Consider the following 20,204-nt stretch of genomic DNA (forward strand, 5'->3'; position numbering starts at 1 on the left):
TTTATACAAAAAATATCTTTATTTAAAGTTTTAGAGGAAAAATATATATCTACATTTAATCTGCCCATAAATCAATAAATACAAGACCTGTTACTTGCTATAAATATAAGAAAACCATATAAGCTTTCCACTCTATTCCTACTCCCGTTCCTGTCTCTTAGTATGGTCTCTCCAGTGGCTGTTAATATCATTCCTGACTATGACCCTTTACCCCAGGAAGCTGCCATCCCACAATAGTGGGTAATGATGTAGAAAAAATACAAGGAGCATGAGGAGCCTATAACAAAAATGATGGGGTGAAATTCAATGACAGAGAAGAGAGAAAAGGTGATGGGGAGGGTAAGGGGTTAGGTGTGGAGATGCCTTGACCTCCCTTAGTACAAAATTCACCGAGCAATATAGCTAAACTTAGGGATATGGCTATGATCATTCACTGGGCCTTACATGAATGAGAAACCTTGACTATCATAATTCAAATGCAAATAACACATAAGTAATATGTGAGTGTATTTTTACAACATGAAGTGCAAACCAACTCTGCTTTAGCCTTTTTCTTTCATGGAATTACATTGTTATATAAAATAAAACTATGTAACTATGTAAAAAAAAAAAAATAAATGATTTAAGGGGTATTCCCAATCTATTGCACTGAAGTAATAACAAAGTCATTCCTGGTTTTTGTCAAACAAAAAGGGGTCCTGGAGTAACACCATGACCCTTCAAAGAAAGTGGTCCTGGGGAAATTATGAACAAAGTAATATGCTGAAGATAATTAGGTTAAATTATATATGAAGTATTTCTGTTTAATTGTGCAAGCGCTGAATTTTTGTGGCTACTAGGCAACAGCAGTTATACCTTCCCAAATTGCTTTCCGAAATTTTTTAATGAAACAAAAACAATATCAGACAACTCTCTAAAAAGTTTTACAGAGCAACTCTTATTATATGTCAATTAACTGTCACGGAAACTGTCATGGTCTAAGTGAAAAAACCAAGGTTGGCTAATGGATACACAGGGATATACACACATAAATGGAAAGACAGTTAGAGCAAAATTAGTTATTAAATTACAATACAACACTGAAATCTCAGTAAGGCTTCCTAAAACACTGCAGTTGCTTATGCATGAACTACAGCAACTGAAACATAACAAGAGCTTGCCCTCTTTCTCTCACCCATAGAAGATAACCTTATGCATCAATATTTCTGATATATAAGAAGACATTAAAGCCTATGTTTGCCTTTTAGCTACACTACTTTTTTCTAATTTGTTTTAAACATTTCAAAAATCAAAATCATACTAATATTGCTTGCAGAGATATACTCTGACAATAATACATCACAATGTTAATTAGTAAGATGATGGGCTGAAGAATAAGTGAAGATGAGCAAGAGTTTTTTAACAGTCTGGTGAATAAGGTGAGGAATGAAATCAATCTTAGCTAGTAAAGCACAGAAAATAATGAATGTTATGAAAAGTGAACAGAACATACGACTGACAAACACATCCATTCAAGGTGTGGAGGTAGAGTGCTGGACCATTACACTACTGTGAATCAGTGTAATGTAATATCATGTGCATGTGTGTGAAGAAAAACATACACAAGGAGATGCACAAGCTGTCAAATATTCTCCTGACACCTTGCATCATGACATGAAACAGACAATCCCATAAAGATTCTGTTACATAACAAATTCAGTCCAGTGGGTTCCTACCTTGCCAGGTCAAAGTTGAGATGTAATGAATGGTTGTGCAATTTTCTACCAGATCCCAAACTTAGTCGGTTGGAGTCCAAAGGGTCCATTAGAAGATGAATTACCATACAATGAGGTCTGTTAGAACAAAGTTTCACTGTATATATAAAAAAAGCTGTTATTATGATGGTGGTATCCTTCAAGCAAATAAGGTGGCAGCCACTAATGAGAGGACTAATTAGTTAAGGCCCAACAATGAAAATACCAAGCTCTGTCTTCATCATATGTGCAGTAATCACATAACCTTTATAAGATTTCAATGAAAAGACACATCTGTTCTGGTGAAAGTCTTTCACTAAGAACTCTGAAGCTATTCCAAGATCCACCAACTCGTCCCCAATACCTTGTATCACTAACTTCTTCATATATATTTTTGCTAATACTGCAAGGTACCACCAACCATATCAAAGCCTTGAGTGAAAATATAACCTTGTGCAGTGTGGAATGCCTGAGGAGGGAGAGCCTGGACAGAATATTCAGCTGTGGTCACTCCTGGAATAGCCTGCACTGCCTGCAATGCTTGAACCGTCTGTACTGTTTGCATCGACGTTCCACCAGTACCGATGGCAGTCCCTACACCAGTTAAAGGCACAGTTGAGCCAGAAACCTATGAAAAATAACACAACGTAAACATGTACAACTGAATATGTGAGTCATACTGTAAATCATTATTTTTTAATCCATTATCATATAACCCCAAGGATCCCTTCACAATGGGTTCCTGCAGCTTCAAGGATGCACTACAACCAGTAACAAGGAAAGGATGGAATTCTTTGGAGTAAAAGTTCTTCAAAGAGATTATACTCCAAAGATACAACCTCGCCAGAGGTAACTTTCACTTACAACAAAGCCACAAGCAGGTGGAGTCTGGTAATGCCATCTCTCACGTAAGTATTTGTTACAAAAGATGTCCTCTAAGTTTTTAAAACCAAAACATGTGATCACATTTGTAAAATAAGTAGACAATATACTGTACAACTCTTATTTGAAATATGTCATGATGAAAGTACTGAGGTGATATGTTAAAGCAGATAAATGGATGTGACTACAGTTCTGGGTCTGATGGTTTGTAAATTACATAATATATACTTTCCTATTCTAGAAGAATTCAAATCACTAATAAACTTAAACCAAAAACAGCAATTCTGACCTGTAAAACATGGCCAATGGGAGGAATGTGTCCCTGCATTCCACCTACAACTGGGATGGTCACTGCCTGCTGCCCACTCATGGTGATGAACTGAGGACCACTAACCATCCCACTGCTAACCTATGGAAGTAAGGCAAATAAATCATCCTTAGAGATGTTCCTAAAATTTTTAACTTGATAAAATAGAATATATTTATTTATTTGAGAAAAACATTTAAAGAAATGTAATAGTTATGTCAACTGTGTTAGTCAGTTGCTTAACTACAGAGGATTGACAGTCCAATACCCTTGTCACTGGAAATATGTACAAAAACGGATTTAGAAACAAACACAATCGTAAAAATGGACTGATTGATAGTAAGAAGAGGAATATGACAGCCGAGAGCAGCTCTATTGTAGCTATGTTAAGGAATTTCTAAGAACACACCAACTACAGGAAAACATTAAAAAAAAAAAAAATTGGAATACTGTTAACAATGCAAAGGAGCAGGAAAAGTGTCAGAAAACATAGCTGAAGTTGATAAACTGAAAAATAAAGATATATGGAAGCTTTTAGCTTGGGCTCAGATAAATGTGGGTCTCCTAAGGAAGGCAGGTGTTGGATCAGAGAACTGATCTCGTAGAATCTGTAGAGTGCTAGAACCTAATGGTTATTCAATGCTTTTTAGCATGTAAAAGATATCTAAAAATTATTTACACATAATTATATAATTTGGCTCACTTTCAAAGGCAACAAAATCTTAAAACTATTCATGCAAAACTATATATGAAATTCTCTCAGAGCTTGCAGAACTAACCAATCCTGGAAAGAAAAAGGTTTAGAAGCACATGACTCTACAATTACACCTTAATAACCTGCATGATGTAAAGGAAGTTTTCAACAACCAACCTCCTCAAGAGCTGCTGAAGAGGTGTTCCCTTGTGTGTGAGAGAGAGTCAAGCCACTTCCACAAGTAACTCCTTCTTCTTCCTTCAGACCAGATGCTGCAGTTGCTATGGCCAGAGGGTCTAGAACTTGTACCTAGTACAATGAAAATAAAACAACTGACAGCAAACAAAATGGTACATACAGAATTGCAAAATCTACATGTCTCCTGATAAAATGTCTGGTATATTAAATGAAATATATAATTCAATCATCGCTACCTCGCTAATGCAGGAAATGGCGAATAGTATGGGAAAAAAAAAATTCAATCATGCAGGACATTTGTATTATCCTCTGATAATCTGCATTATCACTCACTTACTCCCATCACTCCCTCCCTCACCCACTCAGTTCACCACTTTGTCTCCCAGACTCAAATCACCACCATCATCCCCTTCCTCACTCATCTACACCTCAGCTAAACAACAAAGGCTCTCTTCTGCCCCTCTGCACACCAAAAATACTCCCTTTCTCCCTCACTCACACCTTTGCAGCTCCTGTATTCATTTACAATGTTCATTCTTTATAATAAAGTTAACAATATTTCCTTTATATATTTCCTGAAACTGGTACAGGATGAGTACCCCTTACGCAAAATGCATGGGACCAGAATTGTTTTGGATTTTGGAATATTTGCATATACATAATGAGATTTGTGGAAAACAGGATGGTATGGAAACAAACAGGTCAGAGCTGAGAACCTTCTCACATTATTCTCCATTTTATCCATCTTAGTTCCAAGCATACTACACAAATGATCTATTTCTACTGCTTTCATTACCTATCATAACTACATACATTTGGGTTTCACAACAGCACATACATGCTAGGGTGAGGTCTCTTTCATGCAATCTTTTTGTACACTCTGTACTTAATGTTCCATTCACAAGATTTTCAATGCATCCAAAATGCATGACTCTACTTGCAACTTCAGCTTTCCCACTACCATTCTTAATTAACCTAACACTCACACAGTTAAACTCATCCAAAACTTCCAGGTTCTTCACCAAGCAAACTGTTCTTACCATCTCCTTTTTAAAACAATGTTTTTAAAACAATGTCTTATTTTCACTTGCATTCACCTTCAGCATTCTCCTCCCACAAAATCACAGAAATAAAATGCAGAAGACACGCTATTGCCTAACCCTTTCTGATAGTGCCAAAGATGCACCCATTTCAAAACGAACTTCATCAGCACCAGATTTCACAATGCCCATCTTGTCTAACTAACCCAGGTTAAGCACTCATATGTTGAGGTGTTCCCATCAAATAATGACTTTTGGAAACAATGAAAAATTTGTGTTTACATTATCTCTGAGGATCAGAGCAAAGATTGCAACAAGACGCTAATTATCCTGACTTATAAAAGACCTATCCATGAACATCAAACATGTTTAGCACTGACCTGTGGAAGTGTGGTGTTGCTAGAGCTGTTCTGGCTAGGAGCCACAACTCTCACTGCTACTTTGTCACACTGCTTATCATGAACTTTTCTGAAATATGACACCAATTCAGACATATGAAGGAGAAGAGCTGTAAATCACTGAATTAAAATTGGAGAATGACACCATACAAAAATAAAGAGATTCAATTTTCTATCAAACTTGAACAAGGATTTAATCATATATTCAAGTCTGTCAATGTCTGTGGAAGGGGAGCTATGGTTGTGGTGCATTACACATGACAGCTAGAGACTGAGTGTGAATGAAAGTGGCTTTTTAGTCTGTTTTCCTGGTGCTACCTCGCTGAAGCGTTTCCTGTGAGGTGGGGTGGCACAGGGAATGGACTGAAGGCAAACAAGTATGAGTATGCACATGTGTATATATGCTAAATTTGTTATCATTAATTCTTATCATCAGCATCACTATTTCCACTTTTTATAAAATATTATCTTTCACTGCCACAAAAATTTTACCATTATAAAGCAAATGTATGGTAGATAAAATGTTTACACTGCTACCTCACCTTATATGTTTTTTCAGGTCCCAGGCCCCAGAATATGTCTTGGTGCAGTAAGAACAATGGTAACGACGGTCTCCACGATGACGAATTATGTGCTCATCCAACTTGGACTTGCTAACAAAGCCACGAACACACTGCTGACATTGGAATGGCCTCTCACCTATTCCAAAGAGATGTGATAGTATATTCCATCAGTCAAGAAAATAATGGAAAATATTCAAACTTTTCTAAACATGTAATGAGAAATTCCCAAGTTCTAGGGACTATTTTCCTGTTACTATACATTCATTTTGTGAATATATCTTGTAAATGATGTACATTCTCAGCAAAAGATTTAGTGATATGAATGACAATTCACAACTCCAAATGGTGTAAGGGTCTCTCTGATATGTCAAAATAAATATTCAAGATACTACAGCCATTGCTAAGGCTAACTCATTATGATCCTAGCAATCCTCTAACAAATCATTTTTTTTTCTATTATTTCACTGTGATATAAAGCATTCACAAAACTAATATATATGTTTGACATGAAAGTTACTGACATGAGTAATAAGTAATCAGCTGAGTGCCATTGACAAATGTGGTTTCAAACTAGATTTCTTAACTGCCATCACTTCATGAACTTCCCTTACAAGCCATGAGTTTACACAAAGGCAGAGGATAGTACAAGACTAATCATATCATAGTCAAGCTTTATGCATGAAAAAATAGAAGGAACTATAATAAATCCTAAAGCCTGTTTGAAAAAATCTGCTTGAAAATAATGCTGTAATATTACATATCTCTGAAACCTGTTGCTAACTGGAACTCCCTTAAGGGGACAACCGTGGTAATAGAGTCTCCATAACCAGTGAACTCCAGTGCTGCTTCTTACCCTTTACTGCCTCACCCTTAACAGGCCACTGGCAGAGGGAAATTCTAGCACAGTGTGAGCAGAAGCTAATAATGCAGTAAGAAACACCAGTAAGTCATAATCAACTAAGTCATAATTAACATGTGTAACTAGTTATGAGGACACATCACTGATAACTCTCCTACTCTAACGTCATGCTCCTTAGCCTCAGACCTTAAATGTCACCAGAAAGTGAACTCACCTCCACAGGTGATAAGGTTAGGACAAGTATGAAGTTTAACAAGCTCGAACTTAATTTTCTTGAGAACTCCTTAATAAGCTTTCACATCATAGTCGTACAACCGAGTAGTAGTTACAGTCTAAAGGTGATGATGATCTCCTAACCAAAAACATTATTTGAAATTACGAAGCACAGAACAAACATCCCTGAGTTCTTCCCTCCTGAAGAAGGCTGTCAAAGAGACTTTTTTCTTACCTAAGTCCTAGCAGGCCTCAGGCTTCTAAGCTCTACACATCTTTGGGATGACAAAGACTGTTTATCCTTTCATTCATAGACAAAAGCCCTCTTAGACCTTAAAAAACAAATTCTGCCTCTACATTTTGCAAAATTTAAGCAACAGAGCTGTGCAACACTTTTTTGCATAATACAACCTACATGAAGCTGTAGTTGGCATATCTTAAAAGTTCACACCAGCTCTGAAACTTGCTCTTGGGCATGGAACAAGTTTTGGAATTCTAAGAAAATTATCAGTCCTAAACTCAAGAAGTACACCTCAAGTAATATCATGATGCAAATGCAGAATGCATGCATCTACCCTAAAAGACTCGAGTTACTCAGGAAAAAAGTGGGTACTCACAATATACATAGCCTTCTTTCCATAAATCATATGAATCACCTAATAAATAATACAACGAATGTCACAAACCTGTGTGTATTCTCTCATGATATATGAGCTTCTCTTTCCTTGTAAACCTCTTCTTGCAAAAGGTGCACTCAAATCGTCTGAGATCATTGTGGACCTCCATGTGGGCCATAAGCGAATTCTGTGTCATGAATTTATTCCCACAAACCTGCAATGAAATGTTACTTTACTATACACAGTTCAATGATGTTTCCATCAATGAACAAAAGATTACCAAAAAAAAGTATGAAACAAGGCAATGTCTGGATCATCAACACAATTTGCAGCAACTAGACTGAAATTCCACAACAAACACAGAAAGATTTCAGTATGAGCAGGTTCTGAAAAATTGGGAACATTTCTCAACCATAGGCACAGCCAAATGAGCAACAGAAAATTTGTTTGGTGGGGAGTTAAAATGAGCTTTCACCCCATGAAGCAGGGAGCACTCATTAGGACTCGCCATCTTCAACCACCATAATATCTAGGGGCCCCAGCCAGAGAGATCCAATGACCATACAGAGACCCATTGAGGTCTAGCATCATGGTAACATGGTGATACAGTAAGAAGGATACACATGAACAAAATCCCCTCACTAACCACTAACTTTTTTGCCATGGCCCATATATGTCAGGATTCAAAGAATGATTTTTAAATGAATGAGGAACAAGAACAGATGGAAAAATAAATGGATGTTCATGCACACAGCCAACAGAAGAGAAGGTTTTTCATTCTTCAAAAGCTTATGTATTTCACCTATGGATAAGATGTATGAGCATCGGAAACCATGCACAAATGGAGAACTGATTCTATGAAAAATCTTAGGATAAATTCATAAAAAAGAAAGAGGCTAAAGACAGTACACTTTGGTTTCTCTTTGGATTATAATCTTTCACCCAATGTCTTCTTACAGCCCTTACAAAGAATGCTCTTAATGTCACAGGACAATGCAAATTCCAGCTGAAGTTTGCTTCCACTAATTACCCAGCGTACTAGCAGCGTACGGCTTCAACTGGAAAAAATATTATGCATCTCAGTCATAAAACATCAAAGACAGCATACATCATATGTATATGATACCACATATAGGCACTCATTCCTTAAGTTAGTTTTTGAATAAAAGAAAAAAATTTCTGTGGTATGCATTGATATATTTTGGGAAAAAGAAAGTGATTTGTTTATCTATTCCAGTAAATAAAGTTCTCCAAGTGAAAAGCAAGTTAGCATGTATAATATGAAAAAGATGTTAAAAACTATGTAAGTATACCATGAAATCACACCATAAAAAATCATGAAATGCGTTTTGTTAGAAATATTTAGAATGAAATCCAACCTGAAAAGAACCATAATTATCATATACTGTATCAAAAATCTATTTTCATTAAAAAATGGTCACCGGCCTTTCATGAGCTTAATTCTATACAAAAATTGTATTCAATCTTATATACAATCTGTGTTCTTTAAAAGCAAAATAAATCATAACACAACATTGGTTACCTGGCAGAGAAACTTTTTGTCCAAACCATGCATCCTCAGCTTATGATTTGTCAGGTAAATTCGACGTATAAACTTTTTTGGGCAAAGCTCACACTTGAATGGTCCTATAGCACTGTTTGATTCATGCCAATTAATCGCATGCTTCTGCAAAGAAGTCCTTCTTTGGAATGACTTTCCACATTCTTCACATACAAAGCATTTCTCATCTCTGTAAAGAAAAGAAGGAATCTTATAAGACTTGTCACATTTAAAACTAATAATCACCAAGCCTACAAGGTCTCACACAAACTAACTGGAGGACCAATAACCTCTGCAAATCAGCCTAGAGTGACCTCTCTGAGAGAGGATATCCTTTCATATCCTTCCAAATGAAATTCCATACACCTAAAAGCTAAACTTTATCCATGTTTGTATGTGTGGCAGAAATGTTGTAATCAAAGCACTATAATGTGCTAGCACTTCCTACAATTAGCAACTCTTATGAAAGCTTTTTTGAGACTAGGAACATTTAAACTTCATGGAACTGTTCAACCGAACTGTTACAGAAAAGTAGCTCATTCCACAGTAAGACACAACTTACTTATGAACCATCAATACATGATTTATTGTAGGGACACATACTGATATTTTGTTTTGGTTTTACATTTAAAGCAGATATAGTGGAATTTGAAAAAAGGGGAATTCTGGCCAAGCCCTACGGCAATAACCCCAATCTTATTGGGCCTATTTGCCCCCTCACCAACCCTATGGTTATCTTTGTCTTCCATGGTTCCATCCACTGCCATGTCCACTCCTAGGTATCTGAAACACTCCACTTCATCCACATTCTTTTCATTCAAACTCACACTCCAACAAATCTATCTCTTTTATCTCTGCTACACTTTACAACTTTACTTTTACTTATATTAACCTCAGCTTTCTCCTTCCACACACTCTCCCAACCTCAGAAACTAGCTTCCACAGCTTTCCACCCAAGTCTGCTATTAGAGCTGTCATCAGTTACCAGCAACTGGCTCACCTTCAAGTTCCACCCCCACAACACTACAAGACTGCAAACCTGCCCCTCTTTCCACGTCTCTCATTCACCCCCTTCACCATCCCATCCACAAACCCTTGCCATAGGTCTATCATCACCTGGAACTACTTACTCTCCTTTCTTTCAACAAGCACACATGCCTATTTCTCTTGACAGAGACTCTTCACTGCTTCAAGTATTTTTCCTCCAACGTAATGTATTTTTAAAAGCCTCTACAAGGTATTTCTATCATACGCTGTCATCAGATCCATAAATGTCACATGCAAATCCTTTTCATTCTCTAAGTATTTTTCACATACATTCTTTAAGACAAACATCTGATCCACACATCCATTTATCAATCCTGAAGCCTCATTATTCCACCTTGGTCTGATGCAACATGCATGCTACCACCCTCTAAATCACCACTCTCATAGAAATTATTAGGTGTACTTAATAAGCTTATGCCTCTGTAATTTGTACATTCACTTTTGTCCCCTTTGTCTTTACACAATGGCAATATACAGGCATTCTGCCAATCCATACACAGCTTACCTTGAGCTATACATGCACTGAAAACCCTTGGTCACCAATCAACAACAGTCACTCCTTTTCTTGAGTAATTAAATGCATCAAATCTTCCCTTTTCACCAAACTACTTGCAATGATTCTCTAACTTTGTACATCTCCACCCAAACACTCCACATTTAGTACTGTACCATTGAAAGTATTCAACAGTCCTTCAAATTATTCATTTTATCTCCTTTTTGCCTATTCTTTGTGTATCATTTCCCTATCTGCTATCTTTACTGATGCCTCCATTTGCTCTTTTGCTATACTCACACTGCTCTCCTCCTTCCAAAACATTTTCTTATCTCCCTGAGGTTTGCTGATACTTTCTCACCCTGACTCTCATTTGCCTTATTGGACGCTTTTAAGTAGAAACATTAGGTAGAAGTAGTCAGTAAGAATGGTAGGTAGGAGTCTCTGCAAACACTGCACTAGACTTGCCTTCTGCCAGTGGCCCATCAAGGGTGAGTCACTAAAGGCTAAAAAGTGGCACTAGAGTTCACTAGTTATGGAAATGCCATTGCCATGGCCATCCCCTTGAGGGAGTTCCAGAAAGTAACAGGCATCATAGACAGAGACAGATAAGTCTAAGTTACAGTGAAACTTCCCCAGCAGAGACAGTGGAAAGCATCAGTTCCATCCTCTTAAGAGTTGCTTATAAATGGCATGGTTAATCAATTCTTTGTTAATTTTCAAGTTGGATAATCAAGAGCTGACTTTACATTACTTTACTCTGCCTAAGACGGAGGCATCAATCGCAATGAAGTGTGTTCAATTCCTAACAAAGAATCTTGTGTCCCTGCAAAATAAATCTTAAGGATCAATAGGCTACATTTTTCTTCTTAGAGCACTGCCCATACACTAAAATCTATGGCTTCATTTTCTGTCCATACAGAAACAAGATGGAGGAATAGAAGCTGAAATATCTAAGTTAAAAATGTATCATTTGCTGGGTCAGATGACATTTACCTGATATGAGTAATCAAACAAACCTGTAACAGCAAAATAGCTAGCAAAGGGTTAGGAGTTAAGACAAGCTTTCTGAGAAATGAATCTGAAGTTCAGCAAGTTATCCAAGAGAAAAAAAAAAAAGAAATTACAGATTCAACAGAAAATTCTCCAATGTGTAAGGTAATGTGGATATATGTAAAATATGGATGAGGTGAGAGAGAATCTGAGGTTAACAGAAACAGTTATTAAGAGAGGTTCGAGGTATGGTAGAATAAATTAAAAAAGAACTATGAAATGACACTGCCTGTACTTAAGAATATGGATCTATGTACCACGGAAATTATGTACTGATATTCTACATAAGCTGCTATGCTGTGTGGTGAGAAAAATTCCAATATATAATGAAAGTGTTCTGGTTGTATAATGTACAATTACTGTCTCTAGTTTGGTCCAAAAGAAAGCAAAATGAGTAAAACAGGTCACAATCAGGAGTAGTGTTATGAAACTTGCATTAGTCAATCTCTAAAGTTACAAGTCTGCAGCTATTCTCACTTCCATCATTTCTATAGCTAACCTAATTCAAAAGTTTATTCATAAATACCAGAACAGTGAACTAAACTTTCATATATCTAACTCATGTACTGTATGTATTTTACTAAGAAATATCATCTTATTTAATATCTTTAATCCCATGAAAAACAAAAACGAAGAGCTCTCATTAAGTTCCATAAATAAACAAAATACTATCATACTTGTGCAATTTCTTCTTGTGGTAATTCAGTTCTTTCTGTGTACCAAATAGCAATGTACACACATTGCATGGGTAAGGTCCCGGTGAACACCGAGGAAGGTGGTATGTGATGCGTTTGAAGGTCCGGTATTCCACACCACAAGTCTCACAAACAAACTTGCGAAGCTTGTGCAGCTTAAGTACATTGGTGATAAGAATTCGATTTGAAAGCTGAAAAAGAAAAGACAGCATATGAAATATTGGTCAAGGCACTTATATGTGGATATAAGAAATGATATCTATTTTACCAACTTTCTTTCATCTTCAGCAAACTAGCCTGAATATCTTTATTTACCATATTAGTAGGAAATAGTAAAAAGGAATTACTCATCAAGGAAGCAGAATTTGATCTTAATATAAGGAATGTTCTGGACTGGATTATAAGATCAAAAAGTTAAAGATGTCAACAGAGAACGTTAATTTGAAGAAACCTATATAAAACCTGGAAATCTAGCCTACCATAACAGTTGCTGGACATTAACTAGTTCAGAACCACAAATGGACATATCTAGAATAAAGCTGGGTGGTGGTGTCATCCCACACCTAATATAATTCATGGTACAGAATAAGTCCTTGTCAGAACTAATCATCCACACTTAATATGTGAAGTGAACAGTAAAAGCTACCTTGTGTGCTCAACAATTAGTGAGCAGTGAAGACGTTAACCTAATACAATGGCAAAAAGTTAAATAACACTCTCCAGGAATATCTTGAACAGCATTTCAAGTGTATCTATACAAATGTTCAGCACATTTGGTGAAATATCATCAGGGCCATGTCCCTTACATGTTATCTTTTCTTGTTATCCCCTATGCTTTCTAAGATCCCCCCCCCCTTTTTCCATCTCACTGGTGTTGGGGCTACAGTGTATTCCACTGTAAAAACACTTTTGAACTTGTCATTCACTTCATCACATATCTTTACATCATACTGAACAATCCTTCCCTCTGAATCTCTTAGCCTGGTTAGCTGCTTTTTAATTGATAAGCTACTCCTGACAGATCTGAAAGTTTTGTATTTTCTCCAGCCTTGTCCAATATATAAATACCAAAGCTTCTTTATTTCCTTTCTTATCATGCTATAATAGTTCCTTGCTTTCTTATGTTTTACAAATGCTGGCTGGCTGAAGTTCTGCTTATATCTTTGTCACATCATATCTTAAAGTTCCTTTGCATTTTGACATCTTTTATTAAATAAAAATTTAGGGAAAGGTCATGCATAACAAATCTCTGCAGACGTATATGTCTCTGTCACCAAGAGTCAGACCTTTCGACAGTTTCTGTACAAAGACTGCCCACTTGAAGAGAGATGGGTATGATACCTCCTCCTTACTCCAAACAGCTAAGCTGTGGAATTCTCTTCTTCCTTTCATCTTTCTCTCTATTTTTATGGGTCAGGTTTACAAACATTTGCAGAGCCCCAATTATTTTCTACATTCCTTTCCTCTACTTTTTTCCTTTCACCAAATGTGGCCTTTGACCAGGGTATGTTTCCCTGTGCATGTTAGTCACCATGAAAAAAAAGAGAGAGCTGAGTTATAAGCAAATGTTAGATGCCTTAAATTTGTCCACCAAGGAAGAAAAAGTAGTAAATGGTGACCTGGGTAAAATCTACGTTTCCATCCAGATTCATGATGTCAGTGATGAGGTGTTCTTCAAAAGATGCAAGGACAGAATAAACAGAGACCATAACATGAAATTAAGGAGGGAACTTATTAGAATTGATGCAGAGAAGGCTTTTGAAGTATACGAGTAGTGGATGAATGAAAAAACCGAGTGGGGAAAGTGTGAATGTGTAGAGCATACAGATATTCAAAAAGTTGTATGACGGAAGAGGAAGTTCAAGAGAGTGGGACTTAACAAGCATAGACTCCCTTCCCAGACAATGCAAATAGGAAATTACAAGTTAAAGACTACTAATGGGAGTACAAGTTCAATAGTTTTCAGATCAAAATCAAAAGTAGAGCAGTAGCTACTAGACAGAAACAATGGGTAAGATAAGAAAATACTCTATATGGATCCTACCTAAATGGAACCATAAACTTGAGCCCAGTGTGAAAGAAACCTTCACTTTTAGGTCCCTTTGGTGGCTATTCCATATCATGAACAGAAGTCAGTCTTATCGTTCACTTGTGGATTAATAACAATAATAATACATCACTGTCCATGTTAAAACAAGAACCTTTAGGAACTCACAGTAGTGGATGCAGTATTGTCATCATCAGTGGGAAGCCTGCAGGTGTGCGTGTTGAACTTGTGGACTGAGAGACAGGCCAGGTTGCATGTCTTGCAGCAATATAATGGTAACGTATTATTGCTTAAGAGTTCTGGGTTTCCCACCTCAACACCATCTTCATCTAGGTGCACCTATTAAAAAAGTCACTTATGCATTTCATACGCTGTACATACACACAATTATAACAAACAAAACTTTTTTTCATATAAATACTCATCTTCTGTGATGAAGCATTAGGAACAGATGACTGAACTTTAGAGTAAATGTCTTCATTTGGCTCCTTCTTCCATTCCCTATTTCACAAAGTTGATATAAGAGGAGATTTTCTGCTCCCTTCTCATGCCCCTCTTATGCCTTAGTTACAATCTGGTGCACATTTCACACTGAGCTCAACATGTGGGGACTTGTGTTAGTAAATGCACTGTCAGAACATCATATTTCTGCTTTTGATACACCAAACAGAATATGTCATCATTAATAGAGAAACATGGGTAAATTTATAGCAACAAAACTGTAGTTTTTCACATCTAAAAATCCCTTTTCTCTCTAAAGAATATCATGGTTAGGATCCTCTGACTCTCTTGCTATCTGGTGGAAAATACTGGCTTTCCCAATCCATCACTAACCTTCAGCTAGACTGCAGCCACTCACTAGCCAGCACCAACCCTGCCCAGTCAGAAACAGTTAAAGAGATGACTTCACCAACCTTATTGCTCTTAGTCATAGAATTCTCACTTATTCATAAATCATGGGCATCATCCCAAAAGCAATCACAACTGGTACACTGGAAATTTCCCCTCATTTAAGGGGGCTTAAAGGATAAGTCTAAAACTCTTTAAAATATCAAACTAAGCATAGAGGATGAAGCTCTCTTAGTGATCTCTTTCAAGAGATGAAAAAATCTATAGCTACATTTAATGTTTCACTCCTGCCCAAGAATCAACACCCTATTTTTGTTTGTCAAGCTGTCTCCAGAGGGAATTCCTTAACCTCCTCCTTTTCCCTATCATTACATAGTGTGTAGGTAATCCCTATAGATATCCAAACCTATCACACTTAAAACATGCAGCTAATAATATTGCTCAGACATATCTACATTCAAACCACACTTTCTCTTTCATACCATCTGTATTATCTTGCAGGCCTGACTTGGCACCACTTACTCCATCCCATTCAAATGTTACAATACCTCTCAGCCTTATCACATTCAAAACATATCTAGTTTCCCTTTTTTTGTAGAAGTATATATAGCTTCCACCCTTTAACATTCATCATTCATTCCTCTCATATTCCAGCTGTAGGCACACCATTATTGTCCAACTTTTTTCATTAATGAATTAAAAATTCATAAACACTAAACAATGCCCTCATTATTCTCAATATTTCCATGTAAACTATATCCATAAATGATTGAAAATGAAACCATGACTAACAAACAGTGCATGCTTATATGAACCACACCATATGCAGTGCCAGTAATAACAGTGACATCAGTACATACATAAAGTTTACAGTTTAAATTGCTTTCTCAAATGAATTGTTCATTTGCTAACATACCATAAGTTAGCATGAAAGAACCATCAAAATGTCCTAGTAGTACTAATCTTCAGCAAGGTTTCCCTTCAAGAAATTAAAGTTGTTATTTATGTTACAACCCACGAAATTTGAAACTACTATCCAGGATTAAGCCCCTTACACTACCCTATAGTTTATCTGAACTAAAGCACATCTCCTGGTTCAGCCAGGGGTTTAACCCCATCTTCTATTCTGTGACTCTCTTAAGACCCAATGGGTCCACTCTCATGTACTCACAGCATTCCACTTCCCCCAGTTCTTTCTAATTAAACTCACACTCAAACTATCCCTGGTGCAACTCAATTCCTTAATTTTGTCTTCTTTTTCTTTTATGTTAGCTGAGATGGCACAGGCAAGTGAAGCCCTAATTGAGGCCATTTTATTAACACTTTATATTACCCTAGCCTAAGTCAGGTACCCTTGTTATTAACCTACCTCCAAGGGCTGGATGAGCAGCTGTGAATTGACTGCGAAAACCGGGAATCAAGCCTTAGTGCTTAACCCTGGACGGCTCCTAAATGTGTCATGGTCAGGAACACTAACAACACACCATGGAGATCTATAATTACTTTCAACTCTCTCCTTTCACAAATTTTCCCAAAGCTTCACCAACTGGAATCTTTAACTGTAACCTGCCACCAGAGCCACTGCATGTGCATGCCCCACTATTCCCAGCATACTGCAAACCTGCTCCTTGCTCCAACACCTTTGCATTCACCTCCCTCACTAACCTATCCATGACCAGATTAAAAAGCCACGGTAACACCACATATCTATGATGAACACTTACCTTAACTGGAAACCAGCCACCCTCCTCCCTTTCTACTCGCACACATGCCATGTTCTTTAGATAAGGACTACTCACTGCATCTAGTAACTTTTCCACCTATCCCTACTGCTATATTTATAGCATCTTCTAAAGGGTATCTCTATCAGCCCAATTTCCTGATCCATAAATGTGGTTAAGAATCAATCTCTTTCTCTATGTATTCTCACACTCATTCTTCAAAGCAAACTCCTGGGCTACACTCCCTTGACCTCCTTGATATTTATGAATATGACTACAAACTTCTTACTTTAGTATAGTGTATTGAGAGATGTTTCCATTTGGAAAAAATTCGCCCACATTTTTCACATGCGTGTTTTTTGGCTGCTGTTTCAGTTGTCTTATTTTCACTTCCAGTTGAGTCATTGGAGACTGAGGTTTCGTCTGTCTCCACTGTTCGACGTCGTCTTTTGCATACTGAATCTGCAATACTGATAAATAGCATTATATACATACATGCAAATGTATCACAGATATCAATTCTCTTATGTAACAATGAAAAAGAAACATCAAATAAATAAAAAAATAGCCATAACAGAATAACAGTACTCTGCGCAGCAATTGCATGCAGCATTAAACTATACTGTATTAACGTAAAACAAAGGCACTCTTAAATAATTCTTATTTAGTTATGTCAGTCTATAAACTCAAAGTGTAATATACTGTTCAACTAACTAATGAGAATTCAGATGAAATGTAATCTACTTTGCCACTGATCCAATTCAAAGGCCTTGATACCTGCAGCACTGAGGACAGGTGTGAAAGATGGCACTACTGGATACACTGCAATTCGCTGCCTCACCCTCAACTGTCAGCTCTCCTCCACACTGATAATTATAAAAGTCATTATGCTGCTGTATCATAAAAATAACAGTTGTTTTAGCATATCACCCATGTAATATTCTCATCCTCCAGCCTATTTTCATAAATTCCTTTTCTAAAATCTGCTCTCATACGATTGTTTGACTTTACACATCATCTCATATCCATCTTTTCATATCATTAAATTATAAATTTTTCTTTGAAAAGCTCTTTTCTAATCTTGGAAAGGAAAATGCAGAGATGTAACATCTCTCATGACTTGCCTTGACATCAAATTAACAGTACATCAAATGACATTCCCAATTCACTTGTGTGAACATCAAGTCATTGTACACAACGTTATCAATTCATCAAATCACAAAATTTACCTAAGGCAACCAGTTAGTAGTTCATTAGCATCATGAAACCACCTATCAAAACCTTTGTTAGCTTATTAACATAAAGAAATTACCAGATGTTAGCTCATTAACTCAGGCAATGTAAATGGATCTTCCTTGTTTCTAACAACACATCAAATCTACTTTCAGCTGCTTTATTCAAACACATCAGATTAAATGGTCCACAACGTGGTAGATATATAGAGTAAATAGTACAGCAATCTATACATTCAGCTTACCTTTGTCTACATAATTGAAAATAATACAAATAGAGTTTCTGTAAATTCAAAAATAAGATAAAGATACAACAGCTTTAATAATAATCTATTTTTATCCACTAAACTTATCACCAATTTAGAATGAGGATTCACTGTATCTGTTTGTTGAAAAGACAGTTTTCTGATTACTTAACCTGAAGTCCACTTCTCTGGTAAATAAGCTGATAACTTAAAATGTTAAGACATTTATGTGGGTATATTGCTCTTATAGATGTTACCACATTCTGCCTGCAAGTGGCTACACTGTGAAAAGCTCAGTGTACAACAGATGGATAGAAATACTCTTACTGAAGACCTTCTTGCTCCTAATGACTCCATCATTTCCCAGCTCTACAATGGACTGCAAACTCAAAGGAATCTTGAAGTTGTATGATAATACTAATCTGTCAATCTATTTATAACTCTGATACCTGTTCCCTTCAGGAACTCTCTCAAGGGGGCAGGCAGCCACAACAAAAGTCTCCATAACTGACAAATTCCAGTGCCACTTTTTAGCTTCTAATGCCTCACCCTCAACAGATCACTGGCAGAAGGCAATTCCAGAGGCAGCATATTATGTGCTACAGTGTCTTTAATATTACAATACAGTATTATCACTATGCTAACAGTGTAGTTCGTCTTTTACAAGTGTTATGTATGAATGGTATGTTGGTATTCCAAATACTTGAATATATCTCAAATCAAGCACTCTCAGCCCCAACCATATCAGATAAGCAGGAGAATCCTGTAATCTCCAGTTGAGCTTTATGTTAATGTGCAACCCATTTCTATATTTAGGAGTCATGAGAGGTTCTGTAGCTTCAGCTCACTTGCCAGGCTTATTTCATTTTCATATTATCACTCTTGTCTTTAAATAACTAATCAAAAAGAACTTACCTTTACACATTTCTTAACTTCTGCTTGGTCTCCATAATTTGTCTCACACAAAGGTTGTCCAACATTTAAAGATTCTGTAAGAACTGTTGAGGGATCTGTTAGTCCACTGATTTGTGAGGGCTGAGGTACTGAAGTTGTAGAAAATGTATTTGAAAAGGAGGTGGGTAAGACTGTTCCAGGTAGTGCATCAGATGAAGATGATGATGTTATGCCATTTGTGGGTAAAACCACACCAGAGGAATTACCATCATCCACCAAAGAATCTATTACTGGGTGTTTAATAATTGATGGTTTAATGTCTGTAGGCGTCACAAATGATGGAGGATTTGTCATCTTCTGACCCAAGTTCTCACTGCCATCTGCTGAATTCTCCACTGACTCTTCAGAGCTCTCATTATCTGTAAAGAAAGTATTATCTTTAGTGAATTTCTTTACTCTTCTGACAATATGACCAAACAATTATTAAATTTTTCATCAGCAATCCTTTTTCTTCCTCCTTTTGATTCAGCAATGCCCCATCCTCACTTCTCACATCAACATTTCCACTTTTACATCCACTTCTTTCCTTTTTCACCTCCTTCCAGTATGGTTTCTTATCATCCCAAAACTTCTCACTTAACTTTCACCCAAAATTTTCACCTACTCTTTCCTTGCTTTCCTCTTTCAGCTTTTTAACATTCTATATACATATTTTGTATTCTTCCCTCCTTTGCTGAACTTCCACTGGTACATTCCTATTGAGCAATCTACCATAAGCCTTTTTCTTCTCTTTCACAGCATTTCTAATCTCTTCTGTCCATCATACATTGCCCTTCTAATTCCTATATTGCACTACCTTGTAT

General features: G+C 36.7%; 1 protein-coding gene across 2 annotated transcripts in view; it reads right to left on the bottom strand.

The window, feature by feature from the left end:
• LOC139747185 (uncharacterized) overlaps nt 1-20,204 on the bottom strand; it is a 27,379-nt gene continuing 7,175 nt past the window's right edge. The window contains exons 4-15 of one of the 2 annotated variants that reach the window (XM_071659171.1): nt 19,363-19,760; nt 17,748-17,836; nt 17,260-17,440; nt 14,569-14,739; nt 12,336-12,544; nt 9,048-9,255; nt 7,574-7,718; nt 5,795-5,951; nt 5,235-5,322; nt 3,794-3,925; nt 2,905-3,024; nt 1-2,361 (exon numbers count right to left, since the gene is read on the bottom strand). In XM_071659171.1, the coding sequence (XP_071515272.1) occupies nt 2,131-2,361; nt 2,905-3,024; nt 3,794-3,925; nt 5,235-5,322; nt 5,795-5,951; nt 7,574-7,718; nt 9,048-9,255; nt 12,336-12,544; nt 14,569-14,739; nt 17,260-17,440; nt 17,748-17,836; nt 19,363-19,760 (2,129 nt within the window). In that variant the 3' untranslated portion in view covers nt 1-2,130. The remainder of the gene's footprint in view (nt 2,362-2,904; nt 3,025-3,793; nt 3,926-5,234; nt 5,323-5,794; nt 5,952-7,573; nt 7,719-9,047; nt 9,256-12,335; nt 12,545-14,568; nt 14,740-17,259; nt 17,441-17,747; nt 17,837-19,362; nt 19,761-20,204) is intronic. The other variant, XM_071659172.1, reaches the window with a different exon arrangement.

The sequence above is a fragment of the Panulirus ornatus genome, chromosome 67 (genome assembly GCF_036320965.1).
Source record: "Panulirus ornatus isolate Po-2019 chromosome 67, ASM3632096v1, whole genome shotgun sequence".
NCBI classification, from domain to species: Eukaryota; Metazoa; Arthropoda; class Malacostraca; order Decapoda; family Palinuridae; genus Panulirus; species Panulirus ornatus.